Raw genomic sequence first — 17,959 nt, forward strand, 5'->3', positions numbered from 1 at the left:
TTTTGAGCCGCCACATAACCATCCCCCTTGACAAGGCCTGCGGCTGCTGCTGTTGTCTTTGGCTGGACTGCTGCGACTCCTTTCTACGAACCGCACAACGAAGTGTTTTCCTGTTCGATGTATTGATGTCGATGGCTTGAAACACCGCGCCGCCCGCTTGTCGTTCCTTGGCCCTAAGCGCGCCCCATTTATCGTCACTCGTTCCAGCCGCTCGCGGCATCCTACAGCCATTCCATCCCTCCAGCTCGGCGGCCAGCTGGCCTCTCCAAGTAGTGACTTACCTCTAAACGTGTCGGCGACCAGTATACATCGCCTCAAGGACACCAACATATATCTGGCCGCACTAGCCCCCTGCGCCCTGCATCCTTCGTCGCATTACACCTCGCCGACCTCGGCTGGTCTGACCAGAGCATGGAAGACAAATGGATCGGCCTCGCCCTGGCCATCACATCAACTCTGGCCATCGGCACCAGCTTTGTGATCACCAAAAAAGGCCTCAACGATGCGGCGGATAAGCACGGGTTTGAAGGAGATGGCTTTGCATACCTCAAGACCCCTCTCTGGTGGGCGGGCATCGGGTCGCTCGTCCTGGGGGAAATCGCCAACTTCGCCGCGTATGCCTTTGCACCCGCCATTCTTGTGACGCCACTGGGGGCTCTCAGTGTATTGATTGGCGCGATACTGGGCGCATACTTCTTGAAAGAAGAGCTGGGCATACTCGGGAGGCTAGGGTGCGCCATGTGTCTGATCGGGTCGGTCATCATTGTGTTGCATGCGCCTCCGGACAAGGAGATCCAGACGGTAGACGAGATCCTCAACTATGCGCTGTCATGGGGTGAGTGAACATGTGGCCGCCAACGCGCGACGCAGGCTAACAGGTTATAGGCTTCATGCTCTACTGCATTGCAGCGGTCGCATTCTCCGTGGCAATGATATACGTATACGCGCCGAAGTATGGCAAGAAGAATCCGCTCGTTTACATCTCTATCTGCTCGACGGTGGGATCCATCTCGGTCATGTCGATCAAGGCATTCGGCATTGCGCTGAAGCTCACGGCGAGCGGCAACAACCAGTTTTCGCACCCTTCGACTTATGTCTTTGCCATTGTCACCATCGTGTGTATCATGACGCAAATGAACTATTTCAACAAAGCCTTGAGCCAGTTTCCGACCCAGATCGTAAACCCGTTGTACTACGTTACATTTACAACCGCGACATTATGCGCATCCTTCATCCTATTCAGGGGGTTCAACACCACCGATGCCGTCAACACAATATCGCTGCTCTGCGGCTTTCTGGTGATTTTCACTGGAGTCTATCTGCTCAATTTGTCGCAAAAAGATCCCAACGGGACTCACATGAACGGCAAAGCCATGGGCGAGGATGCGATACCCACCGACGCTTTGTCGGGTCTATCGACAAGAAGGAGCATGCAGGCGCGGCGGAGTCTCGACCCGCACAGGCGAAGCAGCAGCATCACCTCGAATTTCAGCCTGCAAGGCATCCAAGTGCGGAGAAATCCTGAGAGCGCAGGGCTGATGCACAGCTACGATGTCGAGCAAGGGGCATTTGGCTTGTCAGACCTGGCCGAGTCACCGACAATGGCCGAGCCGTCGAGTGCCAGTCGGCGGACAAGTGGAGAGATTCGAACGTATCATGATCGACCGCATCAAAAGAGTCTGGAGCGGTAGCGTTTGAGAAAGGCAGTGTGGGAGAAGAAAACCTGTATTAGTAACGATGTTATATGCATAGCCATGGCACACTTTTCACGAGGGATATTCCAGGACCGCGCTGGACTGGGGCTGGACTGTTGGGAACGGCGCACGGTACACACCGAGATACACAGAGAGCAGAGAGACCGATGGTGACAGGATAGAAACCATTGATGGAACGATTGCAGAGTTGCAGAGTTGCAGAGACGAGGAGACGAGCAGGGCTTATCTCTCAAGAGACACAGACAGAGGCACGTGCGGCCATTCTGAGTTTCCGCCGCCCGTAAAGCGTAAACCTGGACCAAGATCATCTCGAACTTGGCAGCTTCAATTCCCAGCCCACTTTGTTTCCTTCTGGTGGCCAGATTATGATTGCATCATTGCCCTCTTTTCCGCCTGGTGGCCCGTCTCCCGACACCTGATCCTCGCTTTATCCTTAATTGTCTATCCTGTCTCCGAACCCGAAGCCTCGACGCCTTCTCTGACGCTTGGAGACTGCCTGATAGCCAAGAAGCGGGCGACCATGCCCGAGACCCCCTCATATTCGCCCTGGGCGCGCTCTCCCAACATCCCAGCACAGGAACCCAAGAGTAAGAAACTTCCTTCTCTTCTCTTCTTTTCTTTTCTTTTTCCGACAGCGCACGCGACATTGGCCAAGTACTGCAGCAAACCAATGCCACTATGCCTGCCAACGGGGGATCTGGCCTGCAAACGGCTGGTCAAACCGCCATGTCGTACCACTCTGACTATAAATCCCGCTGCTCGTGCCCGCGTGACCTCTTTCCTTCTCTTGCTAAGCCATTACAGGTGTCCAGCTTTCAGAAGAGCCAGAAACCATTCCTCCTGCAGAGTATGATGATGACAGGGGTGCCTCCATACAGAAGCAACACAGAGCCAGCATAACAGGAAAGAAGATGACCGGACGCCCCAACGTCACCCACTCTTCTTCTTCTGCCTCACTTGCCCGCCAGGCTTCAGGTTTGAATCTCAACGAGCAGACTCCTACCCAAGACTGCTATTTTGATAGCCAACCTCTAGATCCTCGTAGGGTTTTGGCTCAGGTAGCAGAGTGGCTGCACAAGGAGAAATTCAAGCGGCACAAGGCCAAGATGCAGCAATACGGTGCAAAGAGCTCCCTGGATCCAGTTGTTGCTGACGGCGACAATGCCGACGCTCTTCAAGAAAACCCTGACGACGGCCCTGACCTCGACCTCTCTCTGGACAAGTTGGAAACCATCATGGCTGGCTACCTCAAGTCGACAACCTCGGGTTTGACCAAGTCCGCCTCTCGTTCGCCTCTCGCTGCCCCCAAATCACCTTTACTGTCCGTGAGCAGAAAGGGGTCTCTCGCAAGCAAACTGAAGCGCAATTCGGTCAACTTGTCCTCCGATACCGAATTCTTTGGCGAAGAGGTTCTTGTACCAAACGTTGAGGCTCTTCTCGACAACTCCAAAACCCTATCCTATTCCGGTGGCGCTGGAGACGCCGATCAGGCCAGTCGCAAGGAGAAGAGAAACTGGGTCACATTCAAGGAGGACATCCTGCGCCTCACTCACACACTCAAGCTCAAAGGATGGCGCCGCGTTCCCATGGACCGGGCAGGAGGGCTCGAGGTCAGTCGTCTCTCTGGTGCCTTGACAAATGCCGTCTACGTTGTGAAGCCCCCAAAACCCAAGCCAGAAGATGCTCAGCCCGGGTCTGTCAAGCCTCCTCGTCCCAAATATCTCCTTCTACGCATCTACGGACCCCAGGTCGAGCACCTCATCGATCGCGACAACGAGCTGCAAATCCTCAGACGCTTGTGTCAGAAAAATATCGGTCCTCGCCTTCTGGGTACATTCTCCAATGGCCGCTTCGAGGAATATCTCCACGCTACAACCCTGACAGCTGAAGATCTTCGCGTCCCGGAGACCAGCAAACAGATCGCCAAGCGCATGCGCGAATTACACGAAGGTATCGAGCTCCTACCGTCAGAGATCAAAGCCGGACCTTTTATTTTCAACACCTGGGACAAGTGGGAGGAACGCTGCGAAAAAGTCATCACCTGGCTTGATCGCCAAGTCGAAATATCTCTACATCCTAAACCAGACGTACCAGCCCCGCCCAGAAAGTACACTCGTTACGGCCTTATTTGTGGCGTGCCTTGGGGACTCTTCAAGAAAACCTACCACAGCTACCGCGAACGCCTTATCCATGAGATCGGCGGCAATGCTGCCCTGCGCAGGAAGCTAGTATTCGCTCACAATGACACGCAGTATGGTAACCTGATGCGTCTCACACCATCTGGCGAATCACCTCTGCTCAAACCTAGCAACCATCACAAGCAGATCGTGGTGATCGATTTTGAATACTCTGGCCAGAATACCGCCGGACTGGAGTTCGCGAATCATTTTACAGAGTGGTGCTACAACTACCACCATCCTGAAGTGCCGTGGGCATGCCATGCACAACAATATCCCACAGAGGACGAGCAAAGGCGTTTCATCAGAAGCTACGTTATGCACCGCCCTCAGTTCAATCCCGATGCCAGCAGCACTCCAAGAGCCATGGAAGGAAGGGAGAAGACCAACATTCCGGACTTTATGCTTGACGCGCGTGCCGTACCGGGCCAGACGACAGATTACGACGCCGAGGAAAGCGCAAGAGAGAAGAAACAAGACGAGGACATTCAGAGGCTGATGCACGAGACAAAGTTGTGGCGTTTGGCAAATTCGGCGCAGTGGGTTGCGTGGGGAATCGTGCAAGCGCAGATCCCAGAATTGGACGAGCCGAGCAAACGAGACAGGATGAAAGGCATGCTGGACAGGGTGGTGGAAGGTGTGCAGAGCCACATGCCGAATCGTCACGTCGTGGCCGAGAGCGATCCCTTGAGCGAGGAGGATAAGCAGCACCAAGCAGATGCCGAGAAGGACCGACCCGACGGACGGCTACAGGAGGAGGCGCACCACGAAGGGAGCGGGAAGGATGGGAGCGGGCATACAAGCGGTGGTGAAGAGGAGACGGAAGAGTTCGATTATTTGGCGTATGCGCAGGATCGCGCCATGTTCTTCTGGGGCGATGCGCTGCAAATGGACTTGGTTAAGAAGGAGGAGCTTCCGGAGGAGTTACTGACGAGGATCCAGACGGTTAGGTACTGAGTTGTGTTGGCACAATGAGTCTTCCCCGAACAGCCGAGAACTGACACAGACACGGCGCAATGTATAGTGCGGGACCGCATCAATGACGACAGGCAAGTCCTGTGAATATGACCATCTCGGTAATGATATCTCAGATTGCGCGCGATGCTTCACATTAATTACAAATTGGTTTGGTACATCGTTTGCGGCGCTGTTCAACTGCGGAGCGCTTTCGGCAGGGGACCCTCAGCGGCTTGCCTGTCATCAGCTCCCGCACCAGCAGCAACACTACGCAGTCTAGGGTTGCTATTTAAGACTACATGCGCCGCTTACTTGGCCTCGGGTCCCAGCCTTCGCGGATTAAGGAAGCTGGGATAATGCTTCAACATGGTGAGTGGCTGCACAGCTCGTTGCATCCAGACTGGACCGCGGTGAAGCATAGCAACCAAGGAAGAGATCAAGGTTTGTTCTACAAAACCAAAGAATCTCTCCAGAGGTCTTTGTGAAGATAACACGTGGCCTCCTGTTAAGATGGAAGCAATCCCACACAGTGCAATAATACGTCATGGACCAGGTCGTTTGCCTTGCCAACGCCTTGTTCCTCAGCCTTGTTGCCTGAGGCACCACCCCACCCACCCCCTGCCCTCACAACTAACCGTTCATCTTTCTTCCTTATCCTGATTCCTCAAAACTTGTCCAGAATAGAGAGTGCGTGAACTTCAAACATCACAGCAATGGAGCGCCCCATCCTTTCCTCGCCGCGGCTGCCGCGTCCACAAACCCTTCTCACCAGCGACCAGATTTCTCTCTCAACAATCCACACCAATATCACCACGACAGAGGACAGTGACGACAGTCACAACGACCAAGACGCCCCGCCACTTCCACCCCTCCCAAGCCCCTCCTCTCACCATCACACCTTCCTGCAACCAAACACCCCACAACATCCCGCCCACAACGCTGACCTCGATCCAACTTCCCTTCCACCTCTCCCGCAAGACCCCACCTCAAGCTACAGCGAGATCATTCGCTTCCGTCCGCCCCGCAGTGACAGTATCTACCAGCTGCACGACTATTCTTCCTCGCCTGTGGGTCCAGCAGAAGATGAAATAAGCCGAGATGGTAGAGGTGGTGCTGCTGGAGGCGTGCCGCCGGTTCCCCAGCTGAACTGGCCGCTACCTGCCAGCGCGCCGGAGAATATGCGCGGAGCAGTTCCATCAGCAGCGACGATTTCCGGCCCACAGGGAGGACTTGCGCGAGAGGCGCCGAGTATGACGGCGCTGCCGCCCGTGGTCATGACGGAGATCTATCGGCCGAAGGTTCGGGTCGAGGCGGCCGCGAAGGTGAAGGGGAGCGGAGTTCGGGTCGACGCGGAGAAGTCGGCAGCGATGAGAAGCGGGCAAGTCACTGCCCACACCGATGGAACCACCGACGCGCCGTGGTCGACCTCGCCATCTCTCGGTCGCCGCGTGCGCGCTTTCTTCTCCAAGCTCCGCCGCTTCGGGCATCGACGCTCAGATCGTCGGGCTACTGACATAGGCGACACATCCACGGATGATGGCAACCAAAAGGCCGCTTCTGCACCTGCACCTGCATCTGTATCTGCATCTGCATCGGCCAACAAAAAGCTCCATAAACGGCCACCACGACACAGCGACTCACTCCTCCCGACCAGCAGCCACGCTCCTCCCACGACGTCCGGCTCCGGCTCCGGCAAAATCACAAATCGCGACGGCAGCACCACCGAGTACACAACGGAAGTGACCACAGACCTCGACGCGGCGGCCGCCTCAGACGACGAAATGGACATCTTCGAAGCCCTGCGCAGCCCGCCGCCCTCGCGCGAAGCCACGCTGCCGACGATCCCGTCGCTGCCGCGCATCCCGCGCTATGTGGCTCGCGAGGCTGGCTCGGGGCGTGTGAGGCCGAGTTCGATGGCCGTCGCCGTCGCTGTTGCCGGTACTGATGCTGGCGCTGGCTGTGGGGTTGGTGCTGGTGGCGCTGCCTCCAGGCCCGCCGACAGAAAGCAAGAAGCGCGCGCCGAAGCCAGCGGCCATGCGACATCTATAGCCACCAACGCTGGCAATAACGCGTCTGCAGTCCCAGTCCCAGCCCCAGCCCCAGCCCCAGCGCCGGTCACGCCGCCACGCCGCACCTTCATCTCCGCCGAGGAGGCCTGGGCGCTGCAGCAAAAGGACGCGGTGCTGCGCGCGGAGACGCGCAGACTCGAGGAGGAGAATCAGGCGCTCAAGGCGCAGAAATTGAGGCTCGAGGGGGAGATGCGGGTGTTGGAGGTGGAGAAGGCGGGAGGGGTTTGAGCGTGTGGAATGTGGTCGGGGTTTGGAGGGGGAAGGCCTCCTCATATGTCTTTTGAGGACCCTGGTTTTTGAGGTTTCTTGATTGTGGTCATTGTCTTGTTTCGGAGAGCGGAGGTCTCCTCATACGCCGGTGAAAGACCGGGCCTGGCGCGTCAGTTAAAAAAAAACCTGAACCTACCGTGAATACCGCTTTACCATCTCAGGATTTGTCTTCAAAGTAACATTAGGGTTTATGGACGCCTCGACGCCCCGAACTCTAAACTTATTTGGGCGTCTAGGGAAAGGATGGTGTGCTTCATAGAGTATTCTATGAGCGGCCCACCCGCCACCGATGATATCAAAATCACAGTCGGATCCTCAGTCCCGACATGTCCAGGGCAAGCGCCACGCCTGTGCAAGTAGCTGCATATAGTACAAGGACCGCCATCGCGCTGAGACCGCCCATGTCAAGCGTGTTGAGCGTCATATTGACCAGACCAGTCAATAAATTCGCGATCAGAAAGACCACCAAACCGTTCTGGTTGAAGACTGCAAGAACCCTGCTGGATGCATCCTTGATCTGATGTAGATCATCCTTTCTGTAAGATATGCGAGGCCCACATGCCTCGACGAGCGCGAAAACTCCGATCTGGGCGCTATTGAAGGCAGCAATCCAGAAGACGTAGGGAAGATTCCCCAGGCGGCGTGAGACGTTTAGGTTGAAGCCAAAGACACTGGTGGAGAGAACATAGATGACGGTGTTGAAGACGGCGTCGAAAGCCAACATTCTGAGAAGTACATATCGTTCTCGCTCGGCTTCGAGGTGGCCATCGGCACCGGCCTGCAGCTTTGGCACGGGCTGGAGGACCACGATGGGGGCTCCGGTCGAGCGACCCTTCAAGAAGATGGCTAGGTAGCCAATAAAAGAGAAGACGCCTTCGCGGTTCTTGGAGAGGAGATCAGGACCTCGGTCGCTGACGAGGATGTACCAAAGGAGCTCGGTGTTATTGAGCACGATTTCGTAGGCGAGCGAGATGATGAGTGCCAAGATGGCGTAGCTGCTGTTCCACTTCCTGATACCTGGAATCGAGTCGGCCAGCTCGACAAAGGGCGGCAAGAAGCCCAGGGTGAAGAAGAAGTTCCAGTGGACGCCATACTCGGTGACGTGCTCGGCATACTCCAGGCCTTTGACACTCATGAGCCTGATGAAGCCGAGTATCAGAACGGGTACTGAGTGGCGTACAGATGCGAGCATCCGAGCCCCGAATCCAGGTCTCTGGCTTCCTGAGTCATCCCGCTTGTGAAGCACTCTAGCGGAGACCACGCCGGCGGCGAAAACGAAGGAGCCGACACCGAGATCCATGAGCGAGGTTCCCCAAGTTTCGACCTTGGCAAAGCGGCGAGGGAAGATTGGGAAGTCGACGGCGAGGATGGCGATAAGGGTGGCGACCATCATGGCTCCACGATAGTGGGTCAAGAACGGACGAGCTACGAGGGTACTGGTGTTCGAGGAGACTTCGGTCGATTTCTTGGACTTCGATTTCTTGACTGAGCCGTTCGAAGCATCACCCTTTGGTTGCTGTAGGAGGAGAAGTAGCAGAGATGGGGTAGCCAAGAAGATATTGAGGGCCAGGGGAGCAGAGCTGTAGGCGGTGAAGGCGAACAGGATGGCGCAGACATTGAGCAGGAAGTCCACCAAGTAGGCCAGAGGCGTGTATGGTGTGAAGAAAGATTGTGTCCGTTGAAGTGCAGTCCAGAGAAGGAGTGCTGCCTGTCAGATGGGTAAGCACTGAGATACTTGGGGCGGGTATGTTTCAAGGCTACTTACGGGTGCAACCAAGGTGACGAGGTTGATCTCGGTGATAGTACCTCCCGAAAGATTGGACACAAACGCTTCCTTCCTGACCTTGTAGTCGGCTGCGGCGTTGGTGCTGGCCATGGTGGAAGATATCGAGTTGGTTCCGTTTCGGTGAGGTCGAGTGTGGATGTAGACCAATGGTTTGGCGCGAAGGGTCCCCGATGTCAGTCACGGGTCGACCATGGGCGTCAATGAAATGGCGGATGGTGGCTGTGATTGTATCATCTGCGCATCAACGCAGGCTCCGGACTGCCACAGATCTGTCTTCGGCTAGACAGGCAATGATGCGATGAATTTGATAGGTGGCTTGATCGTCGGCCAGTCTCGTATTGTGATAAAAATTTCCTGTTCCTGACGGCGTGGATCAAGCTCGGAATAGGCCCTAAGCATGGCTAATGACAAGCCTAAAAGCTTCCGCCCGGGGCGCCAAGTTTCCAGGCTGAAAGAGGCAATGCGGAGCCCTGTCCGTATTGCTGGCGGTGGGATAGGCTGTCCAAGAGCCCCTACGTCAACACTTTGCATCTTTGGCTTGAGGATGGCTTGGCCACGACATCGGGCGGGACAACAAAGGAGGTCTGAGAGGCACCGAACGCTGGCCAAAGACTGCTATATAGAAGGAAGCCACTCCCACAGGACGACCACTATCAAGAACCAGCACCCTTGGTCAAACGAACAGCCTAGCCTAGCCCCCAACAAACGACCATCAATATGTCCGACGAGTGCTCTCGAGTGACGGGATACGTTGATCCCAACTGGCCACGACCTGATGACGATGGCTCGGCGTGTATTATCATCTTTGGGTAAGCTGAAGGCGTACAACTGTAAGCACGATGGCTCACAATCACCAGATACGTTCCCTCCTTCGCCCTCGGAGTGCTGGCGGCAATCCTCTTCGCAATCGCACTTGGCTTCCATCTATGGCTGCTGTTTCGCCATCGGACATGGTACTTCAGTACTGTTGTAGTCGGAACGCTCATGGAGATCGTCGGCTATGTCTTCAGAATCCTTGCATCGAAGCGCAATCCCTACTCGGTCGCATACTTCGTGGGCCAGTACTTCTGCATAGTTGTAGCCCCGGTCTTCTACTCCGCCGCCATCTATACACTGATATCAGTCATGATCAATCGCGTCGGCAAGCAATACTCACCCCTGCCCCCAAAGCTCATCCTCTGGGTCTTCATCCTTTGCGATGTAGTTGCAACAGTCATCCAGATCACCGGTGCTGGGCTAGTGGGGTCTGCCTACTCAAACGGCAAGGATCCCAACATCCCGAATAATATCCTCCTCGCCGGTCTCGCCTTTCAAGTCTTCAGCTTCGCCCTCTTCATTGCCTGCTTCGTGTGGTTCGTCTCCAAGGCGTGGAAGGTCTTGTCTCGCGATCTTCGGGTCTTCGCAGCCGCAACATTTGTGGCGACCCTTGCCGTCTATCTCCGGACCTGTATTCGATTGGCCGAGACCGCCGAAGGCTTGTTGGAATTCCTTTCGACACATGAGGCAATCTTTGGCTGCCTGGAGTTTGCACCCATCGTTGTTGCTGTATATATCTTCATATACTGGCATCCTGGGCGGTGGCTGGGTCCCAACTCCAGGAAGCATCACGAAGAGGTGTCGGGTCGGCAGCATCAAACTGAGAAGTAATATTTGAGCATTAGACTGTATTATGTTAATGGCATAGCGAGAGTATTGGGTGAGGCTGCAGTCCGGTTATAAATTCGGCGTTCCTTGGTACAAGCAGTCTTTCATCGTCTGTTTCATCTGTTAGCGATGGCTCTGCAATATATATTCCAGACGTACCTCTAGTATTTTGACGTACTCCCCCGCAACCACCCATCTCTTGCTCATCTCCACAAGGATGGATCTCAGGGAATTGTAGCCAGTGATATATTCCTCAGAACCTGTCTCATGAACCAACCATTGAAACGTGGCGGTGGCCGAGTACAGACAGTCTGCCAGGAGGGGACTGATGGCAGACAGATTCTGGTCCATTAGCTTTTGAAGTACCAAAGAGAATTCAAGCACTTTTCCAGCAGCCTCTTGCATGCCTGGGATCGATATCGCTTGCATCTCTGTCTCCTCCAGGGTATGGTCGCCTCTGTTGGTTTCTGTGCAGCTGAATGGCTCACACAGGTGAAGAAGACTGCTATAGCAGAGTCCCATTGCTGTCGAGTACTGCGCTGCACTCTCGGACACTTCGTAGGGCAGGACGTTGGATAGTGCTGTCAGGGTGCGGTGAAGCTGAATTGCTTCAGCAAAGCGAGTGGCAGGGTCAGATGAGCGATCGTTAAGGACCCGAATCATCCTGCCCATCAGATGAGTGGCCTGACAGGTGCGGGCAAACGCGCCCGCGCGGACGGAAGTCGGAGTAGACATGTAGAGGGGTTCGCTGGTCGTCATGTCGCCTTCATCCCATGAAGATTCGTTGGCTGGAAGTACTGTCTGCAATGGTGGATCATCCGTCGCCAACTGATGCCCCTCGCTGCCCAGGTGAACGTAGCGGTCGAAAAGCATGGCTGCCCACCAGCAGCGTTTGATCTCCTCAACTTCTGACCATGCGCCACTTTTTCTCAAGATTTGGGGGGCGTGGTGGCGATCATGAATACCCATTAGGATTCCAATCCTGGTACAGTGACCGCTTGAGAGGTACGCCGCTGGGTAAATCGCATTTCCAATCTCATAGGCAGTAATGAGCAGTGCGGATTGCAAGAACTGCACGGTCATCAAGCCTCCAGACTCGACCAACGAAAAGCAGTGCTTAGCCATCCAGTACAGAGGCGATTGGGCTTCTATAGGATTTTGATGTCCGCCTTGACCGATCAGCTTCATCGCCAATAGCAGAAGAGCTAGATCGGCTGGGATGTCTGGAGCGGGCTTTTCAAGTGTCAGTTGTGTGCGCTTCTTCGACACAATTGGTAACCACAGATGGACGTTCTCGAAATAGCGATCTACGATATCTCTCACATCGATGATGGAGCCGAGAGTATTGTAGACTTCTGGGCCAAGTTTAATGGCAGGCTTAGGGATGATCATCCGAGTCTCCTACCAGGAGTCAGCTGTGGTCTCATCCATGCTGTTGTTGATCGCGAAATTTATTTTGCAACAGCCCTCTGCGCCAAACTGGCTTGATTGACCTACCTTGAAGATCTCCGAGTCTAGCAGGAACATAGGAGGGAAGCTTGACGACTGCTCTGGGGGCAAGCTCTGGTCAGGACTCGAGATATACGATCTGCCGCCTCCAATAACATTCGTCCTGCCCCACGGCGTATCCCTCGACTCGAGCTTAGCCTCCAGATCGGTGACTTTCTGGCGGAGCATGGCAAAATCATCAGCATTCGGAGTCGGCGTGCTGTCCGAATAGTCGCACGATCGGCCCATGCGCGAACAGAGTGAGCACAACGGTAACTGTTTGTCACATTTTCGCTTCTGCTTCCTGCAAGCAACGCACGCCTGAGCCGCTCGCAGACCGCGATGTTCTGTTGGTGGAGAGGGATCGTTACTGGAATGAGGCCGCACTCCATAGACTCCAGGCGAATCGAGCATCTCTATCGTGCGCGAGTATTCCATGTTGTCCAGACAAGGTTCGGAAATCGGCAGTGCTCGCGCGAAGAGAAGCCGCTCTCGCGAAGTAGTCGACGCTTAGAGAGGAGAATTATGATCAAGATAAAGTAGTCGCGAACAACCGCGCAACGTTACGCAAGGTTCTTGGCAGCAGCCTGAATCATGCTGTGGCGAGCTGAATAATCGTGCATTCTATAGGTTACATGGTGTACTTCTTCTGTAGCGACTTGGCTATCGTCGTCAACTGAATGTTGCTCGTACCTTCATAAATGGCGCCAATCTTGCTATCGCGAAACATCTTCTCGGCAATGCCATCGCGAACGAAGCCCATACCTCCCATCCACTCCACAGCCAGCCCGCTGACCTTGCCAGCAACCTGACTGGCATATAACTTGGCCATGGCAGCATCCGTCACGAAGTCTTCGCCGGCTTCCTTCTTGCGTGCAGCGTTGTAGACCAGTGCCCGGGCCGCCGCGATCTCGGTGTAGGCCTGGGCGAGCTGATGCTGCATACCTTGGAACTCGCCAACCAGCTGTCCGAATTGCTTGCGGTCGTTCCACACGTATTTGGCTGCATTCTCCCAGGCGCCGAGAGCCAGACCAGTCATCTGAGCAGCGATACCAATGCGACCTTCATTGAGCAGACCAATAGCATACTTGTAACCTTCGCCCTCCTTGCCGAGCAGATTGCCAGCCGGCACCTCCACATCATCAAAATTGACCACGCAAGTGCTCGAGGCCCTGATGCCCAGCTTCTTCTCTTTCTTAGCAATGCTGAAGCCCTTCATGCTCTTGTCGACGACGAAAGCCGTGATACCCTTGTAGCCCTTGTCGGGATTCAGGTTGGCGAAGACAATGAAGAAATCAGCCTCCATAGAGTTGGTGATCCACATTTTCGAGCCGCTTATCCGATAGCCGTTGTCAGTCTTGACAGCTTTGGTCTTAAGAGCGAACGCGTCGGAACCAGAAGCGGGTTCCGAGAGGCAGAAGGAGCCAACCGTGTTGGTGGCCAGCTTGGGGAGCCACTTCTTCTTCGACTCCTGTGTGCCGTATTTGAGGATGGCTGTGACAACTAGAGTATTGTGAACGTCGCACAGGACCGACACAGATGGGTCAACTCGTGCCAGCTCTTCGATACCCACGATGGCTGAGGTAAAGTTCATGCCCGCGCCACCATACTCTTCAGGGATTTCGAAGCCCATAAGCCCTTGCTCGAACATCTGCTCAACTATAGCGGGATCCATCTTCTCTTCCTCGTCCATCTCTCGCACCTTTGGTGCGATCACCTCATTGGCAAACTTAGAGACGGACTCGGCCAGCATGATCTCAGTCTCGGAGAAGTGGGTGATGGGCGTGGGTGTGAGGGCCGCATAGTCGACCTCGGCAACCTCAGCATACTGCTCTCCAGCCGATGCGTATCTGCGGCGAGGCGTGGTGGTCAGAGGTCGGGATGTGGCGAGTCTGTAGAAGGGAGCGGATCGAGGCAGGACGCGAGGAGTGGCACATGCGGAGCAGAGGAGGGGGGCGCGAGCCCGCAATGTTCGCGTCAGAGAAGCCATGTTGGACACTACGAGAAGAAAGAAGAGAAATGGCACGAGGAGTTAAGAAGTGAAATACTTTGGCGAGCACGATAATAATGTGTTCGGCGTCGGAATCGACGTAGCTTTTTCGTGAGCGGCCAGGCCAGCACACGGGGGAGCTGGACGCCCCGAAGAGAGTTCCTGGGGAACCTCGGCGTAGCTGGACCGCAAGCATCCGCGTCTGCCCGCAACCCACATGCCACACAGCGCCAGCAGTACAAGGTGCGGTCATCACGTCTCGATCAACTCTCGCGATGCCCCTTTGGCACAGAAAGCATTTAGCTCTACGCAAACTACGTTGAGATGTTCTCAACCGACACCGCACCTGGAGGGAGTGGTAGTCTGGCCCCGTAGACTCCGCGTCAACCAGCCACGTTATCGCAGGTACAAGAACTGTAACGACACAGCCACTTTCACTTCCATTGGTTGCCTTGAGCCCTCACGAGCCACAAAACTTTCACTATTGTGGCGGTGCACCGAATGACGGTCGAATGACGTTGATCGTTGGTGGGATGGGTCGCAGATGTGAAGCGCCTGATTGTAGCGGTAATGTTCCAGAAATGCGCTGCGCCTCAATCCAACAAGCACAAGCTGCTTGGGTGTATCATAGCCGCCTGCATTTTGATTACCCCTAAAAATCTGCCTGGCCCTGCTTGAAGCCTTATAGCATCTGACCATCTCACCAGAACAATCCTCCCTCACTACAGCCTCTGACACGGAATTGCAGCTTTGCGTCAACGGCCTGACCACCAGAGCTTGGTGCTTCACCCAACAATGTCGTCAGGACATTCAGAACCTCAGGTTCTGTACAGCGTCAACAACATTCGCGCATACCACGTGCAAGATGGTCAGGAGCACGAGATCACCACTTCGGGACCCCAAACCCTCTCCCTCCTCATGGTACCAACATCGTCGCCATTCGCGGACCTCTCCTCGACCAACCCTACCTCGCATGCCCCCGAAGAGGATTTCTATCTGCATCTACACCTACCACCCGAGCTCGACCAACCCCTCCCAGCTACCACTCAAATCTACCACAAGCCTCCCTCCAGCTATCTCATTCCGCGATGGGATCTAGGTCCCGATTCCGGCGCCTTCACACGCATCGAGTTTCCCAGCATTGGGCACGGTCCCAACAAAGCCACCCAAGAAGAGATCGATACCTTCGAGACAATCCTCGCGCAATGCACCGCCTTCCTCGAGCGGGCTCCTGCACCAACGGGACATGACAAATACGACCCTTCCAGCTATCGTCCTGGTGAAGGATATATCAGCACCTCCGCCGACCAAGGTTCTGGCTATCCCAATGAGAAGCACCCGTCCCATGGCCACGGCCAGATTGTGCTAGTCGACGAAGAGAACGGCTCCGTCGTAGGCGAGCTACAAGGCGGCTACAACATCAACGAAGGACCAGGCGTGTATCCTGGCAGCAAGACACCGGTGGAAATTCAACTCCCCGCTGAAGGCGCCGGCAATACGATTCAGGTTGGTCCCATTAACGAAGACTATCTCGAAACCTCGAGGCATCCAGCATACGCCAAGTCCACCATCGTGCAGTCCTCCGCCCGTGCCTCCCGCCTTCTTGTCACTACCTCTTCGTATGTGGCCAATGCCATGTCATCAGGCGCCGACAACTTCCAGCGCAAGACACAGCCAAATCCCAAGCCCATGACATTCAGCCCCGCTACGCAGGCCAACCTGCGCCGCATCCACACCTTCACGCAAGGCGCCGCAGGACTCTCCGCCAAGACGGTCGGGCAGGTGGGGCGCTACGCCCAGAACATCGGCGCCACTTTGGCGCGCAAGGGCGAGAAGCAGAAGAAAGGCTTTGACAAGAGTGGCAACCCCGACACCGGCTACAAGCCCGGCATCTTGAACAAGAGCATGATCGCATTCAGCACCATCGCGGACGGCATCGACCACGCTGGCCGGCAACTGCTCGCCAGCGGTTCCGCGGCTGCGACAAACGTCGTGAACCACAAGTACGGCCCCGAAGCCGGCGACGCGACGCGCAGCCTAACAGGCGGCATCAAGAACGTCGGACTCGTCTATATCGACGCTGTCGGCGTGTCGCGCAAGGCGGTGCTCAAGAGCGTAGCCAAGGGCATGGTGGTGGGCCGCATGCCGAACGGGCAGTCGCTCGTCGTTGGCGCCGGCGACGGCGGCGTCGTGCCGGGCGACGCGTACCCTCAACAGGACGTCAAGCGCGTCGACAGCAATACGAGCCAGGGCTACAACGTGGGCGGCCGTCTCAACAGCGCGAACCAGAGTACGACCAGCTTGCCGGGCTATGGGGTGGAGGGCTACGGGAATCAGGGCTTGCCGCCGGCTTACGGCGCTGGAGGCCCCGGTGAACCGCTGCATGGCCAGCCGAGGATTGGGGACCAGAAGCGCTGAGCGTGACGCGATGTGGAAGGGGTCAGTTAGGATGGAAAGAAAAAGAAACTGATTTTGCTGCGTTTTCTTGGGCTCTTTTGGGCCCCTTAGCAGGCGTGTCCTGGCAATGAGATGAGATAAATGCGTGTCGTTGCGCTGTTTGGCGCGCTTATGATGGAACATGAAACTAAATACTCAGATGACGGATAGAGCAAGCAGAGAGGCACGACACACAGATGATATTATGACTGAAGTGGCAATGACATGCGTGAGGATTTGATTTCTTCCCAAGTATCAACTGCTCTGTTCTGCTTATAGTGTGCCATGTAGTGCTTCCACCTACCTGTAGACCTGCAGTTCTGTACGCCTGTACATTGACCGATGCAGGCAATTGCCATGAGTGTTGATTCTGTGCCAATGCGTCGTCACTGAACCGATATTGGGTAATAGGAGCGTAGTCTGCGCTTCGCTGCACGGTGATTCCCCTACCTACGGTCCTGTGCAGCCAAGAATAAAAGCATATGAATTGGGGGCCGATGCTGCCCTGATGGACCGTCACCAGTCTGGTATCTGTCAGCGCCGAAAATGTAGCGAGTTTCACGAGCAAATGAGTGCCGAACAATATCCTCCCTTCTCCCTGCGGGCCGGGTCTGTATCGGGACTCATGCGGCAGGATACGAGTCGGGATCGCCGCCCTGCGTTGGTGGATCTGCAAGGGCAGGCGTGCGCGTGCAAATAGCACTCTACTGAATCGATCTTGCGGTGTGCGGACAACAAGTTAGAGCGCGGACTGAGATATCGTTCGACGGCCTTTGGCGGCATCGAAGTATTGATTTGCGGCAGAGTGAAACAGGAGCTCTTCTCTCGAATGGACGCTGGGTGGCCATGTACACCATCTGGCAAGTAAAGTCGCGGCGGACGGAGAGCGCAGTCGCGTGACTTTTCGTTCCTCGAGATATCAAAAGGCAGTCTTTCATCCCTTGCATCGCAGTGCTCTTAAATGGCAGGCTGTCATGGTTGCATTGCGACTCCGTGGTTGAAAATTGATGGGGTCCACAGTTCAGACCCTGTCAGACTTTGTTGTAGTGGTACATATCAGGATGACTGATGTCTGCAGAATAGACGCGTGTCGCGAGGACAGTGGGAAGGATGAATAGGTAGATGGCGGAAAGCATTGCGTCGTGAACGGATACATCTCGGATGCCCCTCCATGATTCATGTGTGGCGGATGAGATTGTCCTGATCTGCCCGATATCACATGCATGACATGATCGGCGGACAACGCACAGCGGAGAAGCTTGGAGGGCAGATTATTAGGCATTTTTCGTAGGCCTCTAACAGTTTGTTTCGGGCAATGTGGATGCGTGTTCTTTCAATGGACTCAAATTGAATGGGCGTCAGTTTCGCTTAGCGGCAAATAGTGTGCTGCTCGGAGGATTTGGACAAGCTAGACACCTGTGGTGACC

The 17,959-nt window shown here is 55.3% G+C and overlaps 8 protein-coding genes across 8 annotated transcripts; 5 read left to right on the top strand and 3 right to left on the bottom strand.

Moving 5' to 3' along the window:
• Positions 1-411: 411 nt before the first annotated feature.
• HMPREF1541_07181 (uncharacterized protein) lies at positions 412-1,691 on the top strand (the record flags this gene model as incomplete). The annotated part of the gene is made up of 2 exons (XM_008721506.1): positions 412-835; positions 886-1,691. 2 exons carry the CDS (start codon positions 412-414, stop codon positions 1,689-1,691), a joined length of 1,230 nt encoding a protein of 409 aa, XP_008719728.1.
• Positions 1,692-2,393: 702 nt separating this feature from the next.
• HMPREF1541_07182 (uncharacterized protein) lies at positions 2,394-4,849 on the top strand (the record flags this gene model as incomplete). The annotated part of the gene is made up of 2 exons (XM_008721507.1): positions 2,394-2,484; positions 2,520-4,849. 2 exons carry the CDS (start codon positions 2,394-2,396, stop codon positions 4,847-4,849), a joined length of 2,421 nt encoding a protein of 806 aa, XP_008719729.1.
• Positions 4,850-5,562: 713 nt separating this feature from the next.
• Positions 5,563-7,146, top strand: HMPREF1541_07183 (uncharacterized protein; the record flags this gene model as incomplete). Its single annotated transcript, XM_008721508.1, has 1 exon — positions 5,563-7,146. The coding sequence occupies one exon, from the start codon at positions 5,563-5,565 to the stop codon at positions 7,144-7,146; it is 1,584 nt and encodes a 527-aa protein (XP_008719730.1).
• A 343-nt stretch (positions 7,147-7,489) lies between these two features.
• On the bottom strand, positions 7,490-9,064 carry HMPREF1541_07184 (uncharacterized protein; the record flags this gene model as incomplete). Its single annotated transcript, XM_008721509.1, has 2 exons — positions 7,490-8,896; positions 8,954-9,064. 2 exons carry the CDS (start codon positions 9,062-9,064, stop codon positions 7,490-7,492), a joined length of 1,518 nt encoding a protein of 505 aa, XP_008719731.1.
• Positions 9,065-9,691: 627 nt separating this feature from the next.
• HMPREF1541_07185 (uncharacterized protein) lies at positions 9,692-10,621 on the top strand (the record flags this gene model as incomplete). The annotated part of the gene is made up of 2 exons (XM_008721510.1): positions 9,692-9,783; positions 9,832-10,621. The coding sequence occupies 2 exons, from the start codon at positions 9,692-9,694 to the stop codon at positions 10,619-10,621; spliced, it is 882 nt and encodes a 293-aa protein (XP_008719732.1).
• A 120-nt stretch (positions 10,622-10,741) lies between these two features.
• Positions 10,742-12,544, bottom strand: HMPREF1541_07186 (uncharacterized protein; the record flags this gene model as incomplete). Its single annotated transcript, XM_008721511.1, has 2 exons — positions 10,742-12,019; positions 12,116-12,544. The coding sequence occupies 2 exons, from the start codon at positions 12,542-12,544 to the stop codon at positions 10,742-10,744; spliced, it is 1,707 nt and encodes a 568-aa protein (XP_008719733.1).
• A 193-nt stretch (positions 12,545-12,737) lies between these two features.
• HMPREF1541_07187 (uncharacterized protein) lies at positions 12,738-14,096 on the bottom strand (the record flags this gene model as incomplete). The annotated part of the gene is made up of 1 exon (XM_008721512.1): positions 12,738-14,096. The coding sequence occupies one exon, from the start codon at positions 14,094-14,096 to the stop codon at positions 12,738-12,740; it is 1,359 nt and encodes a 452-aa protein (XP_008719734.1).
• A 795-nt stretch (positions 14,097-14,891) lies between these two features.
• HMPREF1541_07188 (uncharacterized protein) lies at positions 14,892-16,514 on the top strand (the record flags this gene model as incomplete). The annotated part of the gene is made up of 1 exon (XM_008721513.1): positions 14,892-16,514. One exon carries the CDS (start codon positions 14,892-14,894, stop codon positions 16,512-16,514), a length of 1,623 nt encoding a protein of 540 aa, XP_008719735.1.
• Between the last annotated feature and the right edge of the window lie 1,445 nt (positions 16,515-17,959).

This window comes from Cyphellophora europaea, assembly GCF_000365145.1.
Source record: "Cyphellophora europaea CBS 101466 unplaced genomic scaffold supercont1.7, whole genome shotgun sequence".
NCBI lineage: Eukaryota > Fungi > Ascomycota > Eurotiomycetes > Chaetothyriales > Cyphellophoraceae > Cyphellophora > Cyphellophora europaea.